The sequence below is a fragment of the Aythya marila genome, assembly GCF_965140915.1.
Source record: "Aythya marila genome assembly, chromosome: 9".
NCBI classification, from domain to species: domain Eukaryota; kingdom Metazoa; phylum Chordata; class Aves; order Anseriformes; family Anatidae; genus Aythya; species Aythya marila.
The window spans coordinates 25,932,815-25,948,446 of NC_139050.1; the positions used below are offsets into that span (position 1 = coordinate 25,932,815).

The following is a 15,632-nucleotide window of genomic DNA, read 5'->3' on the forward strand; positions in this document are numbered from 1 at the left end:
AGTAAAATGCTGATAAACAGCAAGATACGCTGCCGGGGGCTTTCTTCTAAGCAGTTGGCAGAGCTAAGCCATAAAAGCAAGTGTCTGCACCCCCAGAAGAACATTTTTAACTGTTACACATCAAAGGCTGAGGAGCACATAATTGCATTATTAATATCACTGATTCGCTACCTTTTCTTTTTCACTGCCTGGGAAGAAGCCTCAAAGTCATTTTAAGTTCTGCCTACGTACCGAGCACCGAAGGGTTCCCACATAGAGCCACATATAGAAAGGATTGCACTTCAAAACAAAGGCACACACCCGGAGACAAAGCCGCCGTTCAGGCACTAACGAAGCTTCCAAACACGGCAAGAGGCAATTCGTGTTTGGATTTTTTTTTTTCCCAGTTTCTGAGAGTCACAGAAAAAAAAAAAACAACAACTACCGGTTTGTTTCTCCTGAGTAAGCCAGGCCGCGTTTCTCAGCCCGCGGGGCTGGCAGCACCTCCCTGCCACGGGAAGCAGAGGGCACGGCACCGCCGCAGCAGCCAGGGAGAGGAAGGGCACGCAGGGGAAGGGCACCTCTGGGGCCAGCGGGCCACCTCTGTGCGGGCAAACCCAGGCACACGCCTGCATCCCAGAGCTCGGGCACGTGCGCTCACACACAGACATGTGGTGCGTCTGCTGCTTGTTTGGTTGGGTTTATTTGTTTTGGGGTTGTTTTCTTTTTCTCCAGTGAATCCAGGCCTAATTACGGTTGCCTTCAGCTTGGCAACCTGCTTGGAAAACCTGACAGATGTGCCTGCTCCATCGAGCTGCCACCGCCTGGCAGACTCCTCAGTCCGCACGGGTAAGGAGGGATTAGAGACCTCGGATGTGCCTCGACCCTATTAGTGCAGCGAGCTCTGCTCTCCCCGACAGCAGCTGCCCCCAGCGGGGGAAGCCCACCCCGCTGAGGAGCCCTGCTCCCGGCACTGCCCCCGGCCCACCACCCCGCGGGGCTGGGCTGCACGGACAAGCCGCGGCCGCTCTGCCTTTTTTAGAAGGAACGATTCCCATTAACTTCTCTGGAAGGACTGGGCCCGCAGCCCAAAGCCGGACTGGGTTCCCAAGCCCTTACTCAGCCTCCCGAGCCAGGCCAGCCCTGGCGGCAGCACAGCACAGCACAGCACGGCACGGCACGGCACAGCCCCAGCCAGTGGCCCCGGCCCTGCTGCTGCTGCTGCCGCTGGCCCTGCTGGCACGGCGAGCCCACGGGGGCTGCGCAGGGAGCGGTGCCGTGCCGTGCCGTGCTGTGCTTCACGCCCGTGGTGCCCAGCAGCGGGCACGCACAGCTCCAGCGCTGCTCTGTCTTGGTGTGCGGTGGCTGCAGAGCACACACACGTGCCAGCGCGCTCCCCAGGTAAGTGTGAGCTCACAAAGAGCCACCCGCCCAAGTCAGGAAGCGTTATGTACGGAGTCTGCAACGTTTTAGTCTTCTTTCCAAAAAATACCTGCTCTAAGTTCAACCTCAAGGCCTACTGTGCTTTGCCGGATGATCCGTGACTGTCTCATGACTTATTACGTTGTTATCATCACTAAGCTTAACAAACAGGGCTGCTAAGTCTATTAATCTTCTAAAACACCAAGTCTGAAACCGTAGAAACAAAACATCTTACTACGAGATACATAAAATGTGGTACAGGGCGATAAGGGGGATGTTCAGTGTGCGCTGCTCTTCTTTGTATGCAACTGCAAGCAAGAGAGGCACCTCCTGCAAGAACCAGCTCCGAATGTAACCTTACTGACAAGTGGTTGAGTGGAAAAAAAAAATTCCTTTTATGACAAGTATGTAAGTGAAAAAACCTTCCTTTTACAACAAAAGCCTCTCTGGGAGGCAGGCAGCAAGGTGTGCTTCCAGCAGAAGCACCCGGGCTGTATTCTGAAGTTTCAGCTGCCACCTGCAGACCCAGACAAAGAACCGATATCGTGCGGCGAGCCCGGCTGGGCGGGCTGCGGGACACCTCGCTTCTCCAAACGGCAAGCAGCACGCCGCTCGGGCCGTGAGCCGCCCGGCACTTCTGCTGTGCTGGAGCTCACCCTGATGCAGCCACCAACGCGCACAGCGTGCACATTCACACCCCAAAACGCCTCCGTTTGGTGTCTGTGCCGTGGCGCCGTGCCGTGCCTCGCGCCCCTGTCCGCCGGGCTCGCCGAAAGGAGAGCTCACATGGCCTTGGTTTGCTCTGTCCTGGCTTCCTCAGTTTTTCTGCACAATCTGTAGATTCAAACGCAAATTACCTCTGAGTGCACTCCTCAGCATCCTAGTGACATAAGCGTGTCTTTAGCTTATAAGCTGCTGCCTCTAATTAATAGCAACCAGCAATCAGCCCATTGAAAACTGAGCTGCCTTCAGTGAGCACATGCTTAGGCCTTAGCAGGAGCTAAGGGATGAGATCTACTGCAGGCTTTCCCTTTAGAGTACACTGAAAAGGGAGCTCTCCCAGATACCTCAAAAAAGGTATTTTGGCAGATAACAGACTTTTCTAACATCCACCCCTCATTGGAAACATGGGCTATCTCGCTGGGTAGCGCTGACAGCACGCAAAAATAATTGATAGCAGAGGAAAAGTGATTCTCCTGATCCAGAGCTGGACGTCACTCCGGGGTCAGCACACACCAAGCCCCATGAAGCCATCCAACAGCCCAACAGGCACCAACAACCTCACGCTGACCTGTACCGGCTCAGGTGGTGGCCACCAGAGGCTGAGGGAGGATTTCAGGCCAGCCCCCGAGGCAGAGGAGTTGCTGCTGCCCCCGAGCGGGGCACGGCACCGTGTACCAGCAGTTACTCCTCTGCAACAGGAGCTGCTGCTGGCTTCGCTCTCCAGAGGGAGCCAGGACAGAGGCCAGCACAGGTGGGATGGGACAGGAGGGGATGGGACAGGAGGGGATGGGATGGGATAGGGCAACACCGCTCACTTCAATGCCAGGCCAGGAGCTAAGCCCCATCATGAACCGCACCCCCCTCACCTTCCAACTTTTTGCCCTAAACGTGTATTTCGCTGTCCTGGGATGCACTCAAGTTCCACACAACCGTGGTGCAGTTTTAAGGGTCCTTTTCTCTTTCCCTGTAAGCTGCTCCAAACTTTTGCTGCCACGATGGGAACTGCAATCGCACACCCTCACGGCAGGGCAGGCTCCAAACGTCACCAAGGACAGCACCAAAAAAGCACTCACATGTTTATCCTTCTGGTAAATAATTACGGGCTCACAGGAAGGAAATGCTGCTTACTTTGCTGCATTACTTGGGAAACTGAGTTTACAATACGTAATTGTTAATAAAAAAATCTGGGGCAACTGCTCTAAGCCCCCAGAAGCACAAGCAGGGGGGGCTGCTGTGTCCACCGGCAGGGAGCAGCCACGGAGCTGACAGGGGGACGCTGTGCAGCGAGGAGCCACCGAACCTGGGGCAGGCGTCCCTGCCAGCCCTCTCCCCCGCAGCTGCTGGCCCCACAAACCCGTTCATCGAAGCCTGGACCCGCACAGGGCAGGGATCTGGGCCCTCGTGTGGTGCTGCTGTGCCATGGGGTGCTCCAGACCCACACCACTGCCACCAGCTGCCCGCCGACACGGGCGTCCTTCCACTCACACTGGAAAACCCTCATGAAAACATACAAAATACAGCACTGTAAAAGTTCTTCTTGACAGCAGTGGCAAGATTGTGTTGATAAATGCTCATAATTACAGGAGTCATCCTCAGCATGGGCCAATACTGTAAAAAAATAGAACTGACAGCAAAAGGGAACAACTTCATGCAGCTCTATCTTAATGAGCTGATCTTGGTTAACAGCAAAATTACCTTTGCATGGCGTTTGCATTTAGAATGTGCATAATGCAAAGGAAAACACCTATTATGCCTTTGAAGGTGATGAATTGTTACTTGATGGTGTCTGTTATAACCCAACGTGTGCCACTTCCTTGGTGTTGGCTCTGGCAGAGAACCAAGGGCCCCAGTTCATCCACACAGTTCCCAAGCAGCGATCATCCGCTGTTCCGGGCATCAGGAGGCGCTGAGGCTCATCCTCCTAATCACAGGCATCCCTGTGCTGCTGCCACCCCTGCGCTCACTCCGAGGAAGCAGAATAAAACAAGTCCTCGAAGGAAAATAAAAATCGAGAGGGTACAGCGAGGTAACATGGGCAGCTTGGTGAAAGAAAGCGCCGAGGGTACGGGCTGCTCTCAAACGTGCATCAACGTGGGACATTTGTCACAGAGGGGCCAAAAAACGTTGGCTTATTCAGTCCTTGGCTCACCACAGGAAGCAGAATGAAGTTAAACTCGGTAGTTATTACCAGGTATTACTAGTAAATGATAAACAGCATCTCTGGCTTCATGCAGCGACCGAGGACCAGAATCTGAGGGGTGGAACCAGGCAGGGGAAGCCGACCTGTCTCCAGAACTGAAAACGAAAGCCTACAGCTCAGGTTGGAGCAGCTCCTTTCACACTTGCTTAATCTTGACTACCTCCTGTAAACTCTCCAAAGCAGGATGAATCAACGTCAGCTCCAGTTTAAGGAAAGTCAGCAAATCCCCCGGAGATTTTTCCGTGGAATCCCAGACCTGCAGGCACGGCCACGCCACCCCCACACAGCCCCAGAGAGGCAGCGGGACCCGGCGCTGCTCCTCGCCCCGGGGCCAGCCCGGAGAGGTGCCCTGGCACCACCACCCGGCCACAGCACCCTGCTGCCTTCCCATCTGAGCACCGTGCCCAGAAGGAGGGTTTGGTGATCTGCGTCTGACCGGCAGGCCCCCATCCCAGCAGCGCACACCATCACTCAGGAGCAGGGCAGCCCTTGGCCACGTGTGCCCGTAGGAGGAGCAGGGCACGCAGCCTGCTCTGCAGCCAGGGAAATTTCAAGGTGAAATTCCCTGCTTCCACCAACCGAAGGGATCTGCTGATGCTCCTTAGGGGAGATGCTCTCTGTTATTACCTCTGCTGATTTGCCAGACTGATCCATCAGTCACTTTCTGCCACGAGGGTGAGGCGGGGTGCTCAGTGTGCCCAGCAGGCTGTGCAGAGCCATCGGGCACACCTGAGCTCCCCTTTTCTCATGTTTGCAAGAGAGATTTTAGACCAGATTAAAAACCAACACACAAAGCTTGTGCCTACCCAGCACGTGGCTCAGCTGTGCTTCATGACACTTCTAAGAAAGCGAACTTACAGGAGGATTTGCTGGATAAATGAAATTAAAAGCACCGCTGTTCCCACCGCAGGGAACACTGTGCGGTGGGTGTACGGGCACGATACCCTCGGTGGCTGCTTTTGCAGGACGGCTTCTGCACTGCTTTGTGACTCGAGTGAATGACAAATTCCTCAGTTTTGCCCATTCATTCATCTGCCTCATAGTACAACCAAGCATCCCTGGGCTCAGATCCTCTCCTGCCAATCAAAACAAAGCGAGTGTGACAACAAACTAGCCCTGAGCCTTTCTCTCTCTCGTATCAGGCTCTGTATCTGTTGCCTGTGCACCTTCTCTCAGTACCCACGTGAATAACAACCGCACAGAGCTGTGCTCTCGGCTGTCAGGTTCACCGGGCGGGCTCCACAACTCCCATAAATGCACACACACAACACAGCTGGGTAGCGCGTTGAGCCTAGAGACTACCTGGCTATAAGGCTTGAACTCCCCATTGTGCTTTGTATTTAACACCTTTTACTCAGCCCCAGCCCAACCAGGCCGTGCTGCGGATCCTCCAGCCCCCGGGGAGCCCCGCTCGGTTTCACGGCGCCTGGCCCTGACCCCGCAGGAGCCGTGGAGGCAGCGCCCCGCTCCCTGCCCCCAGCTCCCCGCTCCCCGGGGCCGCCTGCGGGCAGCGGTGCCGCTGGGGCTCCCCCCGGGCCCCCCCCTCCCCCGCAGCGCCGCCCTCCCGGCACCTGCTCCCCCCGCAGCGGGCCGGGCGCCGGGTGAAGGTCCCGATTCCTGAGCTTTCCGCCCCAAAACGATAACGAGAATCCCAATAAGGCGGCCGGCGGGGAAGGGCGGCCGCTGCCCCCGGGCCCAGCCCCGGCCCCCCCCCCGGGCCACCGCCACCGCCCCTGGCGGGCCCGGCCGCGCCGCTCCCGTCCCCGTCCCCTTCCCGTCCCCTTCCCGTCCCGTCCCCGCTCACCTCTGTCATGCCGGCGGCCCGGTGCCGGTGCCGGTGGTGCCGGTGCTGGTGGCGGCGGCCCCGGCCCCGCTCTCCCCGCGCCGCCCCGGCCCCAGCCCCAGCTCCCGGCTTCCGCCGCCGCCCCCCCCCCGCCCGGAAGCGCGGCCCCGGCCCCGGCCCTGTCCCCGCGGGGTCCCGGCGCCCCCCCCCTCCCTCTCCCGGTGCCCCCCCCCCCGTGCCCTCACCTCAGCCGCCCGCGGTCCCCGGGAGCGGGCGAGGCGGCGGCGCGGGCTCGGGGAGCGGCGGTGGCGGCGTTTTGGGCCCCCGGTGCGCGGGGAGCGGCCTCCCTCAGCCCCCCCTCAGCCCCGGCGGCTCATGAGTCACGGTGCGGAGCCGCCGAGCACACGTGCGCCGCCGCCCCCGGGCTCGGCAGGGAGGGAGGGGAGGAAGCGGGGAGGGGGGGGGGGAGCCGGGAAACGGCCCCGCCGCGAGGCCTCCTCGGGCCCGCCCGCTGCTCACGGGGCTGCTCCGGGCTCCTCCGGCACCGCGCGGCCTCGCGGGGCTCCCCCCGGATTCACCCCCGGGGCCGCCTCCCCTCGGCCCCCTCCGCGCCCCACAGCCTGCACCCTATATCTAGCACCCCACATCCAGCACCCTACAGCTGACACCCTATATCCAACACCCTACAGCCAGCACCCCCATATCCAGCACCCTATACCCAGCACCCCATACCCAGCGCCCTATACCCAGCACCCCCCTCAGGGGCTGCAGCCCAGCGAGGGGCAGGCGACCCCCTGGGCTCATTTACAGCAGTAATTAAAGCACTGCCTGAAATTGCGCAGAGCGTTCACTAGAGGAACCCCGGCACCCAGCCGTGGAGCTGGCGGCCCGGCTGGTGCTGCTCGGAGAGCAGGCGGCCGGCACCCGCAGGGCCCTGATCCTGCGCTGAGCCCCCCCACCCAGCAGCCCCTTCCCTGCAGGAGCCCGTCCTGCCCGGGGACATGGGGACAGGGGGACAGGGGGACGCTGCCAGCAGCGGGGCTGAGCTCTGACAGGAGCCGCTGCAGCAGCGCTGTGCAGATACCGAGCCCGGTTGGACACACCAGGGCCTGCAGGCCACCGGCCTCACCCCCAGCCAGCGCCCTGATGGAGGACACGGCAGCTGTGCCTCATCGCTAAAGGTTCCTCGTGTTTCTGCAGCAGGGGCCTGGCAGCGCTATCTAACAGACAGGTGAGCCGCAATAAGATGGATTTAGTCAGATGTAGCTTAAATGTGCCCCGTCCCAGGGCGCTGATGGCCGTGCAGAAGGGAGCTCCGCGACAGCCGGGCACACCGAGCTGGGACACATGGGGTCGGCCCCAGAGAACAGGAGGGCAGGGAGAGCTGGAATGGTCTGGCAAAGCCAGGACTGAAGGGAAACACAGCAACAATCTCCCAAGATGTAGAGAGAGTATAAAGAGCAGGGAATGATCTTGTCTCTGCATTTACGGCGGGGAGGACAAGAAGATGGGCTTAAACTGCAGTGAGAGAGATTCAGGCTGGACCTGGATAAAAAAGACGACTGCCAAGGATACTGAATCAAGGCTAGACACTCGTCTGGATGAGTGATTTAGGTACCTGCGTCCTGCCTTGGGGCAAGGGAGTGGATTAAGTGACCATTTGTGGTCCCTCTCCCAGCCCTTTCTGCCTGTAACCTCAGTGAGGTTTCCTCTGGATCCCCCCTTCTCTGCTCCATCCCCAAGGATCACAGTTTACCTTTTATGTTCTTAATTCAGTTTTTTCTTTTTTTTAAAAAAAAGTTTCCATTAAATATTCTCATGCCTTTTAAAAACTTTTTTTTTTTTTTTAAGTTCTCTACTTTGTATTTTGCTATATTAATAAAATCAATGGCAGAATTCTCTTTGCCTTTTGATATCAAAGCACCAATCATGTCTGAGCCGAATTTAAGCCAAAACCCTACGAACGTTTGCACTGATTCCTGCAGACGCTTTGCTTAGCTTTGTGTTTTAAAATATTGTGCTCTGTGAAACACTGGAACATTGATAAGAGCGAGTGTATTTGAATGGATCCAAGCATGCATTCTCAAAAACCTCACTTTCAGTTATTCTTTCGTCCCTCAAACTTTCAGTTTCTGGTTTCCTCCACGGGGAAGAATTCAGACCGTGTCACCTCATGGCGAGTGCTGCAGCAGCTCCTGTACCTCCCAGCCCCTGGTGCTGTAGCCACAGGCCGCTGCGAGCACAGCCCCGGTTACAGCAGGAGGTTTCCGCGGGGGCTGCCTTTAGATTTAGGAAGCGTTGCAGTCACCGCTCCGCTTCCAGGGAGTTTTCTCTTTTGAAAAGTAATTGATCAGAGCATGGATATTTGTGGTAAGAGTCCCGTTCTGCCGCCAGCATGACTCACACCACGCCAAGAGGCACGGCGCTGCCCAGGAGGAGGCACACACCTTTCCTACCTCCCCGCCTGCTGCACACCAGTCCCTTGCTCACGGGGCGTGCGGCGCCGCAGACGCTCAGCGATGGAGTTGGCCACGTTCACAGGCCACACGAGGAGCTCGGTTCCACGTGCTACAGGAACCAAAAGACAAAAGCTACACAAGGCCCTCATGTCACGAAGTTTTTGTGTTTGGCCTGGAACTGCTCCTGGCTCCCCACCACCTCAGGTGGCTGCTCCATCGCGGGGCAGGCACCTCCCGGCGGGGCTGTGTGACACCGCCCTGCACATGCGGGCTGGGATTGAGATGTTCGCACACCTCTTCCTGCCTGCCTTCTTTTGGCGTGGAAAAAACGGCTTCAGGGAACGCCAGGTGCTCCTAGGTGACTTTATCCTGAATCCTGAGCCCTTCTACTACTAAATGTTACTACACCATGCCGGATGCTTTTGCCTTGAAGCAAACGGTTGCCAGAGCAACACGCTGCGGCTGGGTGCTGCCACAAGTCGCGACGCTGCAGCGGTGCCTGCTGCTAAAAAATAAGCCCAAGTGCTCGCTCCCCCCCCCAGACAGTCTCCCAGTTTCAGACCTGGTTGAATTGCAGCCTGCTCTTGTTTCCCCAGACTGGGATTCCCAACCAACTTATTTTCTTACAAGCTCTGAGACTGGTGTTCGTTCACAGCCAAAATGAATAGCGAACCACACGGAAACTACAAGGGAAATCAGCATCTGAGAAAACAGTGAAAAGGACAAAGGGTTTATCTCAGGTATCGGGCATGGAGGTTTCTCCTGTCCAATATCTCCATCAACAGACACCTTGGTTCAACTTTTTTTTTCCCTACCAAACACACCAGGGTCTGTAGGTGTGCTAGAGCTTTGTGTTTCTGTGTTCTGCCCCTCATCCTTGTCCTTTTCCCCCTGAATTGTGCACTTTGTGTTTGTAATTCCAAGCGTCACTTGCTATCCATACTCAGTAGTCCCGGTATGTTTAATTTTACCTTACGAATGTGGAAAAAAAAAAAAAAAAAAACTAAAGTAACATCTATTGCAATTGAATGCTACTTCTGGTCATTTATTGATACTGAGTTTCTGTTGGCTTCTGAAATTTCAAGTGATTGCTCAGAATTACATCTTTCCCATCCTTTAATCTTAAACAGAATAAACCAAATCACTTGGCTATTTGCTTGGAAATTTATCAGGCTTGGGGACGACAGGAACTTGAATCTGCCTTTTCCCCCATCGGTACTCAGGGCTGAACCAAGCAAAGTTATGTTTTGTGAAATGAGCTGGTAGTGTGCTTTTCAGCTGCAGGGAATAATTCCTGCACTTTGGGAGAGAGACGGTAACTTCTCAAGAGATCTGAACTCAGTTGTTTCCTTCTTAAAGCTTTTTGTTCTGTTGTATACTCTGGTATTAATTAATTAACTTTTCATTCTGTGTGCTCTAATCACACCCCACAACAGCCCACGCAGCACTGCTAAACCCTCTGTGAAAAATGACTCGAACGTCCCTCCTTCGAAGCTCCCAGACAGAGCAGCTCTGGGGAAGCATCCCGGAGTACTGAGTGCACAGGGAAGCAGAGGCCCTTTGTTGGAAGGGAGAGTTTCTTGGTATTTCTGTTATTTACCTTCTTTTACTTTTTCTTATAAAAACTGAAAACTGAAAGGATGTAAAGAAATATCATTTTCCTTTTAGGGAAGTGTGCCATGAACTCACGTGTGTGTTTCAAAGAAGCTTAATCTAGAGCAGTAAAAATGTTGTGACAATTGGTGTCCCATCTTATTTTCACATTTGCCTGACTTGGATCACTTTGCCTGTCGATACATAAAGCAAGGGCACAGATGCACCACTCAGATAACTGCGGCATCAGCTGCACACGCCTTGGTAGTGTCTGGGAATGAATATTGTAATGGATCATTTGTTGCCCTTCCTGTTTCTGTTCTATCACAAAGGAATACGTGAGTCTGTTTCCTCTCCATACGCTTACATCAGTACACTGGGCATTTACAAAGCCGTTGTTCCGGTCACAAAGTTTTCTGCACAAACTCTTTGTTGCCCAGCTGTCCCCCAAATAACCGCAGTAGAGCAGCATCTGTACAAATGATCTTTTTCATGCACAGAGCTAGCTTTAAAACTTACCCAGTGACTAAGACGTGCCTCCTCGCACAGGACCAGCAGCAAAGCGAGTGCGTGGCCACCGAGATGCTCGCAGCCCCGGCAGCTGGCACGGCTGCTGCGCAGCCCCCACTTTCCCTACCCCATGCCCCCTCCTCCCCACAGCTTTAAAGGTCCTTGCTCCAAAGCTGTTACTCGGTTGCAGTGGCACTTCAGATCTACTTAACTTCACTTTCCTGTCATTTTCCCATTTTCCTGTAAGCACGCACTGACCTGCAGCCGCCCGAGCCAGTCCTGCCCCGCTGGGGACCTGCCACTGCTGGCCGTGTCCCTGTGCTGGGCCTCGGAACACTGCTCCTTCAACAAGATACAGGTCGAGTTTGCTTCGTCATTGGTTTGGTGCCTAATTCGTATGTGAGGTGGTTTCTTGCTATATCCTACAACTCGGGTATTCTATTTTATACAGGTTTCATAGGTTCCAGCAGATTAAACTGCAGAGTACTACTTTGAGATATCAAGTGCAGCTCTGCAGTAAGCAGCTGTCCAGGCAGGGCATGGTGGAGAGGAAATCGTAAGGAAATCTCCAATTCAGCGGTCTCCCAGATTATCATCTGGGATACCACACAGAACAATGGACTAATTATCTTCCCAGCAGAGATGAAGAAATATTTCATTGTATGCTCCAGCTTCATATATCATTCAAAGAAAAAACTATAAATTAGGAGATGAGGGAAAAAAGAAGTATATTGTGTACACAGAAAATATTCTGGAAGACATTTTATGCTGTAGAGTCACTATGTGTTACTACAACTGGAGCAAAAAAGAGGAACCCCTCGCTGGCTGGGCTGACACAGGCCTCTCAGCACTGAAGTAAGATTCTGGCCTCTGAACGTTGTGAAACAGCTGCTGCCCTTCCCTCTGGAAACCGCGCTGCTGCTGTCCAAGCAAGAAAGGCTGCAGTGCTCAGGACTGAGTTCAGAGCGGCAGAAGCTCTACAAGTCCAGCATTGCAACACCCACATTTCCTGGGTGTTATAACTGAGGATGGTTATTGGCATCTTCGCAGCTATGCCTACAGCAGAACATAAGCACTTCCCACTTCCAGAACCTATTTCAGAATGACCCAAAGGGAAAAGTTTCAAGGGAAAACTTTTGAGCGATGGTTTGTCTTGTAACAGCCACGTCACTAGGGACATAGGATGAAAATATCTTTAAACTTTCTCTTTGTAATTGCAAGTTTCTTACTCTGAGAGATTATTTAAACCTGTAGAACATGGTGACTCAGATGAGGGAAGCCTTACAGCCCATCTCTAGCCACCCCGCAGAGAGCAGTTTCTCAAGACATCCTGTACGGGCAGGAAGACGCCGCCAGCGATGCATGAAGCGCGCCTGTTGAAGCGCCCGCGCGGCAGCAGCTCTTCGGTCCCTGCCCCACCAGCGCAGCCATTTTAGCCCGCGGCTCCCTGCAGGGCCCCGGGGTGCCCAGAGCTGGGTCTGGGCCCGCTCCAGCTGCAGCTCACGGCCACCGAGTGCTGGAGCTGGCCAGCAGGCTCACAGCACACAGTGCCGAGCCTAACTCCTGGCTGAGAGGGACTGGGAAGCAACAGGAATCTTGCTAAAGAAGTTACAAAAAAAGAAAACAGCAGAAAAGAGCACGATTTGATTCAGAACTAGCTGAACAGCTCCCAGGATTTCAGGCAAATGTGCAATGGCACGTTCGTCTCCTCATCCATTTACCAAGGCCAGCACCAGCAGTGGATGAGCCATGAGCACAGAAAGTTTTGTTCAGCTTTACAGACACTTCCCGCTGTCCAGCTGAATGCGAGGCTTTTCTCCTTAGTATTTATCATAGTGTATCACTGAAAGGACAAATAAATTAAAACACCCCGAGCGGCCTCAGGAGCCTCCCTCAGGATCCAGGCAGCACCCAGGCAGCACCAGGTTGCTGCTCACGGCTCAGCTACTGCCAGGCTCGCACCTGTGGGACTGCAGCGTGCTCTCACTTCTCTGTTACAGAAACAAAAATTGCAGTGCCAATCAATCAAGCTTGAAATATGCCTTGTGGTTTCAGTTTATCGCACCAAATGGTTGAGTACAATAGTTACAAAATAAACATCGGGCTCTAATTTTCCATTTTTTTGCTGGCCATTATAAGAGGTAGATACACAAGTTACTTCAAATGTAGATTGAAACGATTGTGGCTCTCAAGAAGCTATTCAGTTCCTGATGTTGTTTGTTCAGCACTCATAAAACTTACATTCTCCAGAAGAGTCTGACATTAAATTTCAGTGTTGCCAGTAAAGAAAGTAATTCTTACATCTCTTTTATCAGAGCGCAAATTCTTTGGTAAAGAACTTCCGCTTCTGCTGTACAGCAACATGGAGGCAATCGATCTCACACTACAGTACTGAGAAGGGTTTTTGTTCTGTTTTACTGGTATTCACTGCCTGTACATTTTCATAAAGACAATGTACGGATTTCACACTTGGCACTTCCACTGCACGGTCCTTTTGATTTTCAAGCTTTGTGCAAATACTAAGTGATAATATTTTACTAAAAGTAATAAAATATTTTATTAAAAGTAATAAAATATTTAGACAAACCTCTACAAGCCTGAAAGTGTATAAATGAGCAAACTCCTCCCTGCTAATTTCACAGCAAATAATTATGATATATGCTCTGCCCTCCGCGTTCTCTACGAAGACAATTTCTTCAACGCCTTTTAACCAGTGGCAGGGGCCCCCTCCCACTTACTGCGACCTCTGAGATGAGAAGCGCAGGCCCTTGGCCCAGGTGGGCTCTGGCCTGGATCCAACAACGTTTTATCAGGGAGAACTGGCGGGACCCGCGCCGGCGGCAACGCATGTCGTACCACGAGGGGGGTTAGCGCCATGTTAGTTAGATCGGGTTCTACAAGCCACCCGCTGCGAACAAGGCCACGGCAGCTGCAGGTCCCTGGTTCTGGCCGCCCAGGGAGGATGGGGCTGCCGGGGGCCAGCATCTGGCCTGCATGGAGCAGCCGGGTGCTGATGCTACATGGCTGAGGCAGCAGTGTTACCGGCACAAGCCCCTGACCGCATCCCGGCTCTGCTAACCGTACGGAATGAGCCGCTGTGAAGAAACTGACCTGGCTCCCTACAGCACACCAAAATCTTTCTCTCAGCTTTTCCAGAGAAACAAACCTTGGACAAGACAAACTGATGAAACATCAACAAACAGAACGTGAGAAAAGACGGAGAGGCTGCCACGGCACCATGGCTGGGTGCATGGGGCCAGGCGTGCCGCTCGCATCCCCGCCACACGTCCCACCTCGTGCAGAGCCCACAAGGAAGGGTCTGCTTGGCAAACAGCTTGGGAGTCTGACCCTAAGGCACTGCCGCTGCTTCAGGGATCCTAGGTACTGCAGAGTTTTTTACGTAAACTTTGCAGAGCAAAATTTAAGTTTAGTGGTTTTTTTAGCACACTATCTAAATCTTCCCCAACTTAACTCTTAAAGTATGTGCAATAAGATGTAGGCATAATAAAACTCTTTACCTTTCTAAATGACTTACCATAACCTCCTAAAGCACCGTGTATCATTCTACCGTGAGTTTGCAAGGGCTACAGAGCGGGACAAAAAGCGCAGCTCTTACCTGCCTCGCCTCCTGCGCGGCTTTCGTCTGAGCACGGCTCCAGCGCTGCGACGGCGCAGCCACCGCCTCCTCCGCGCCGGGCCCGGCGGCGCTGGGCTAATTACAACATGCTCTCTTTGCAACGGCGGGACGGTGGCCTAGCTGGAGGGGAAATGGTGAAAGGCCAAAATAATTGCGGCTCCCGAACCCTATGGGTCTGAGAATGTGAAATGAGCTATTCTCGGTAGCATTCAGCAGTAACCATGGTGACGGGCTGCAGTTTGCATATATATTTTCTTAAAGAAGCAAAAATTACTGTCAGCTAATATAAAAAAAGAATGTTAGGGGAAGTGCTTTTGCATTGCAGGCACGTCCCTGATGACAGAGGCCGCTGCAGCGCGTGTGGCTCGCGCCACGGGCAAGGCTCTTGGCTGCTGGGCACGGCTGCGTGTTTCAAAACCCCCAATGGAAGCGGCGCAGCCCGGCCAGCTAATCGGGCGCTGGCACCTGGTGCTGGGGACAGGCACTGGCCGACCGACAAGGCAGAAGCCCGGGGGTGGGCGAGGGCTGCGGGCGGAGGCCCCGCCACAGCAGCCGCGCTCCCTTCCTGTGCCGGGCCCTGCGAGCCGCAGATAACGGCAGCCACGCCGCCACCAGCACCGGCCCGCTCTGCTGCGGCACAGCTGGAGAACCCCCGGTTGTTTTTGGGGTGGGCGCCCCAGCCCCGGGCTGCTGTGCCGGCAGCCGGTGAGGAAGGAGAACGTGCCGAGGGCCACAGAACGTGCTGGAAGCACCCGCTCGTTGCTCAGCCCCGAGGCAGACGCTACCCGTGACTGCAGCTGTGCCTGCCCCTGTCACAGCGCCGGGCAGGGCCGCGAGGCTAGGAATGGCCGCCTGCACCGTGGTGGCACCGGGACAGGGCCTGGGGTGCCAGGGGCAGCGTCTGAGGAGAAGCAGCACGGGCACGGCTGTGGCGGAAACGCTGTGTGGCTTCCGCTCTGCTTTTTTAAGCCATTTTCTGCATGCAGGCCAAGAGGGCTGCATGCTTGTGGGGAATGGCGAGCAGCGCCTGGCCCCACCACGCTGCCTGCCCTGGCGGCTGCGGCCCCGCCATGGCCGTGCTCCGGCCCGCATGGCTGGGAGCAGCGGGGAAGGCTCTACCAAAGAGAGCATCACGGCCGGCATCCCGCAGGCACCCATTGTCGGGACGTAAGGTGCAGCTTTCAGAGCAGATATAAATAGTCTGCTTAGCACAATACATTTACCAGACCGTGGTTGCAGCCATTTCGCAGGTGGAGGGACCTAACCACGATTCCTACACGATGAAGCACAAAATAAACAAAACCAAAACATTTTTTAGGGAGCAGG

General features: G+C 54.7%; 1 protein-coding gene across 16 annotated transcripts in view; it reads right to left on the minus strand.

Annotated features, from left to right (window-relative positions):
- The window catches only part of MBNL1 (muscleblind like splicing regulator 1), a 65,161-nt gene extending 50,442 nt beyond the window's left edge, over positions 1 to 14,719 (minus strand). For 2 of the 16 annotated variants that reach the window (XM_082767356.1, XM_082767359.1), the window contains exon 1: positions 6,353 to 6,515. Coding sequence is in view for 1 of the 16 variants with exons in the window: in XM_082767352.1 (XP_082623478.1) it covers positions 6,129 to 6,137 (9 nt within the window). In the remaining 15 variants the exon portion in view is untranslated. Of the gene's footprint in view, positions 1 to 6,128; positions 6,233 to 6,352; positions 6,516 to 14,204; positions 14,223 to 14,285 lie in introns of those variants that run through there. The other 14 variants (XM_082767366.1, XM_082767351.1, XM_082767367.1 and 11 more) reach the window with 10 other exon arrangements.
- Positions 14,720 to 15,632: the final 913 nt, after the last annotated feature.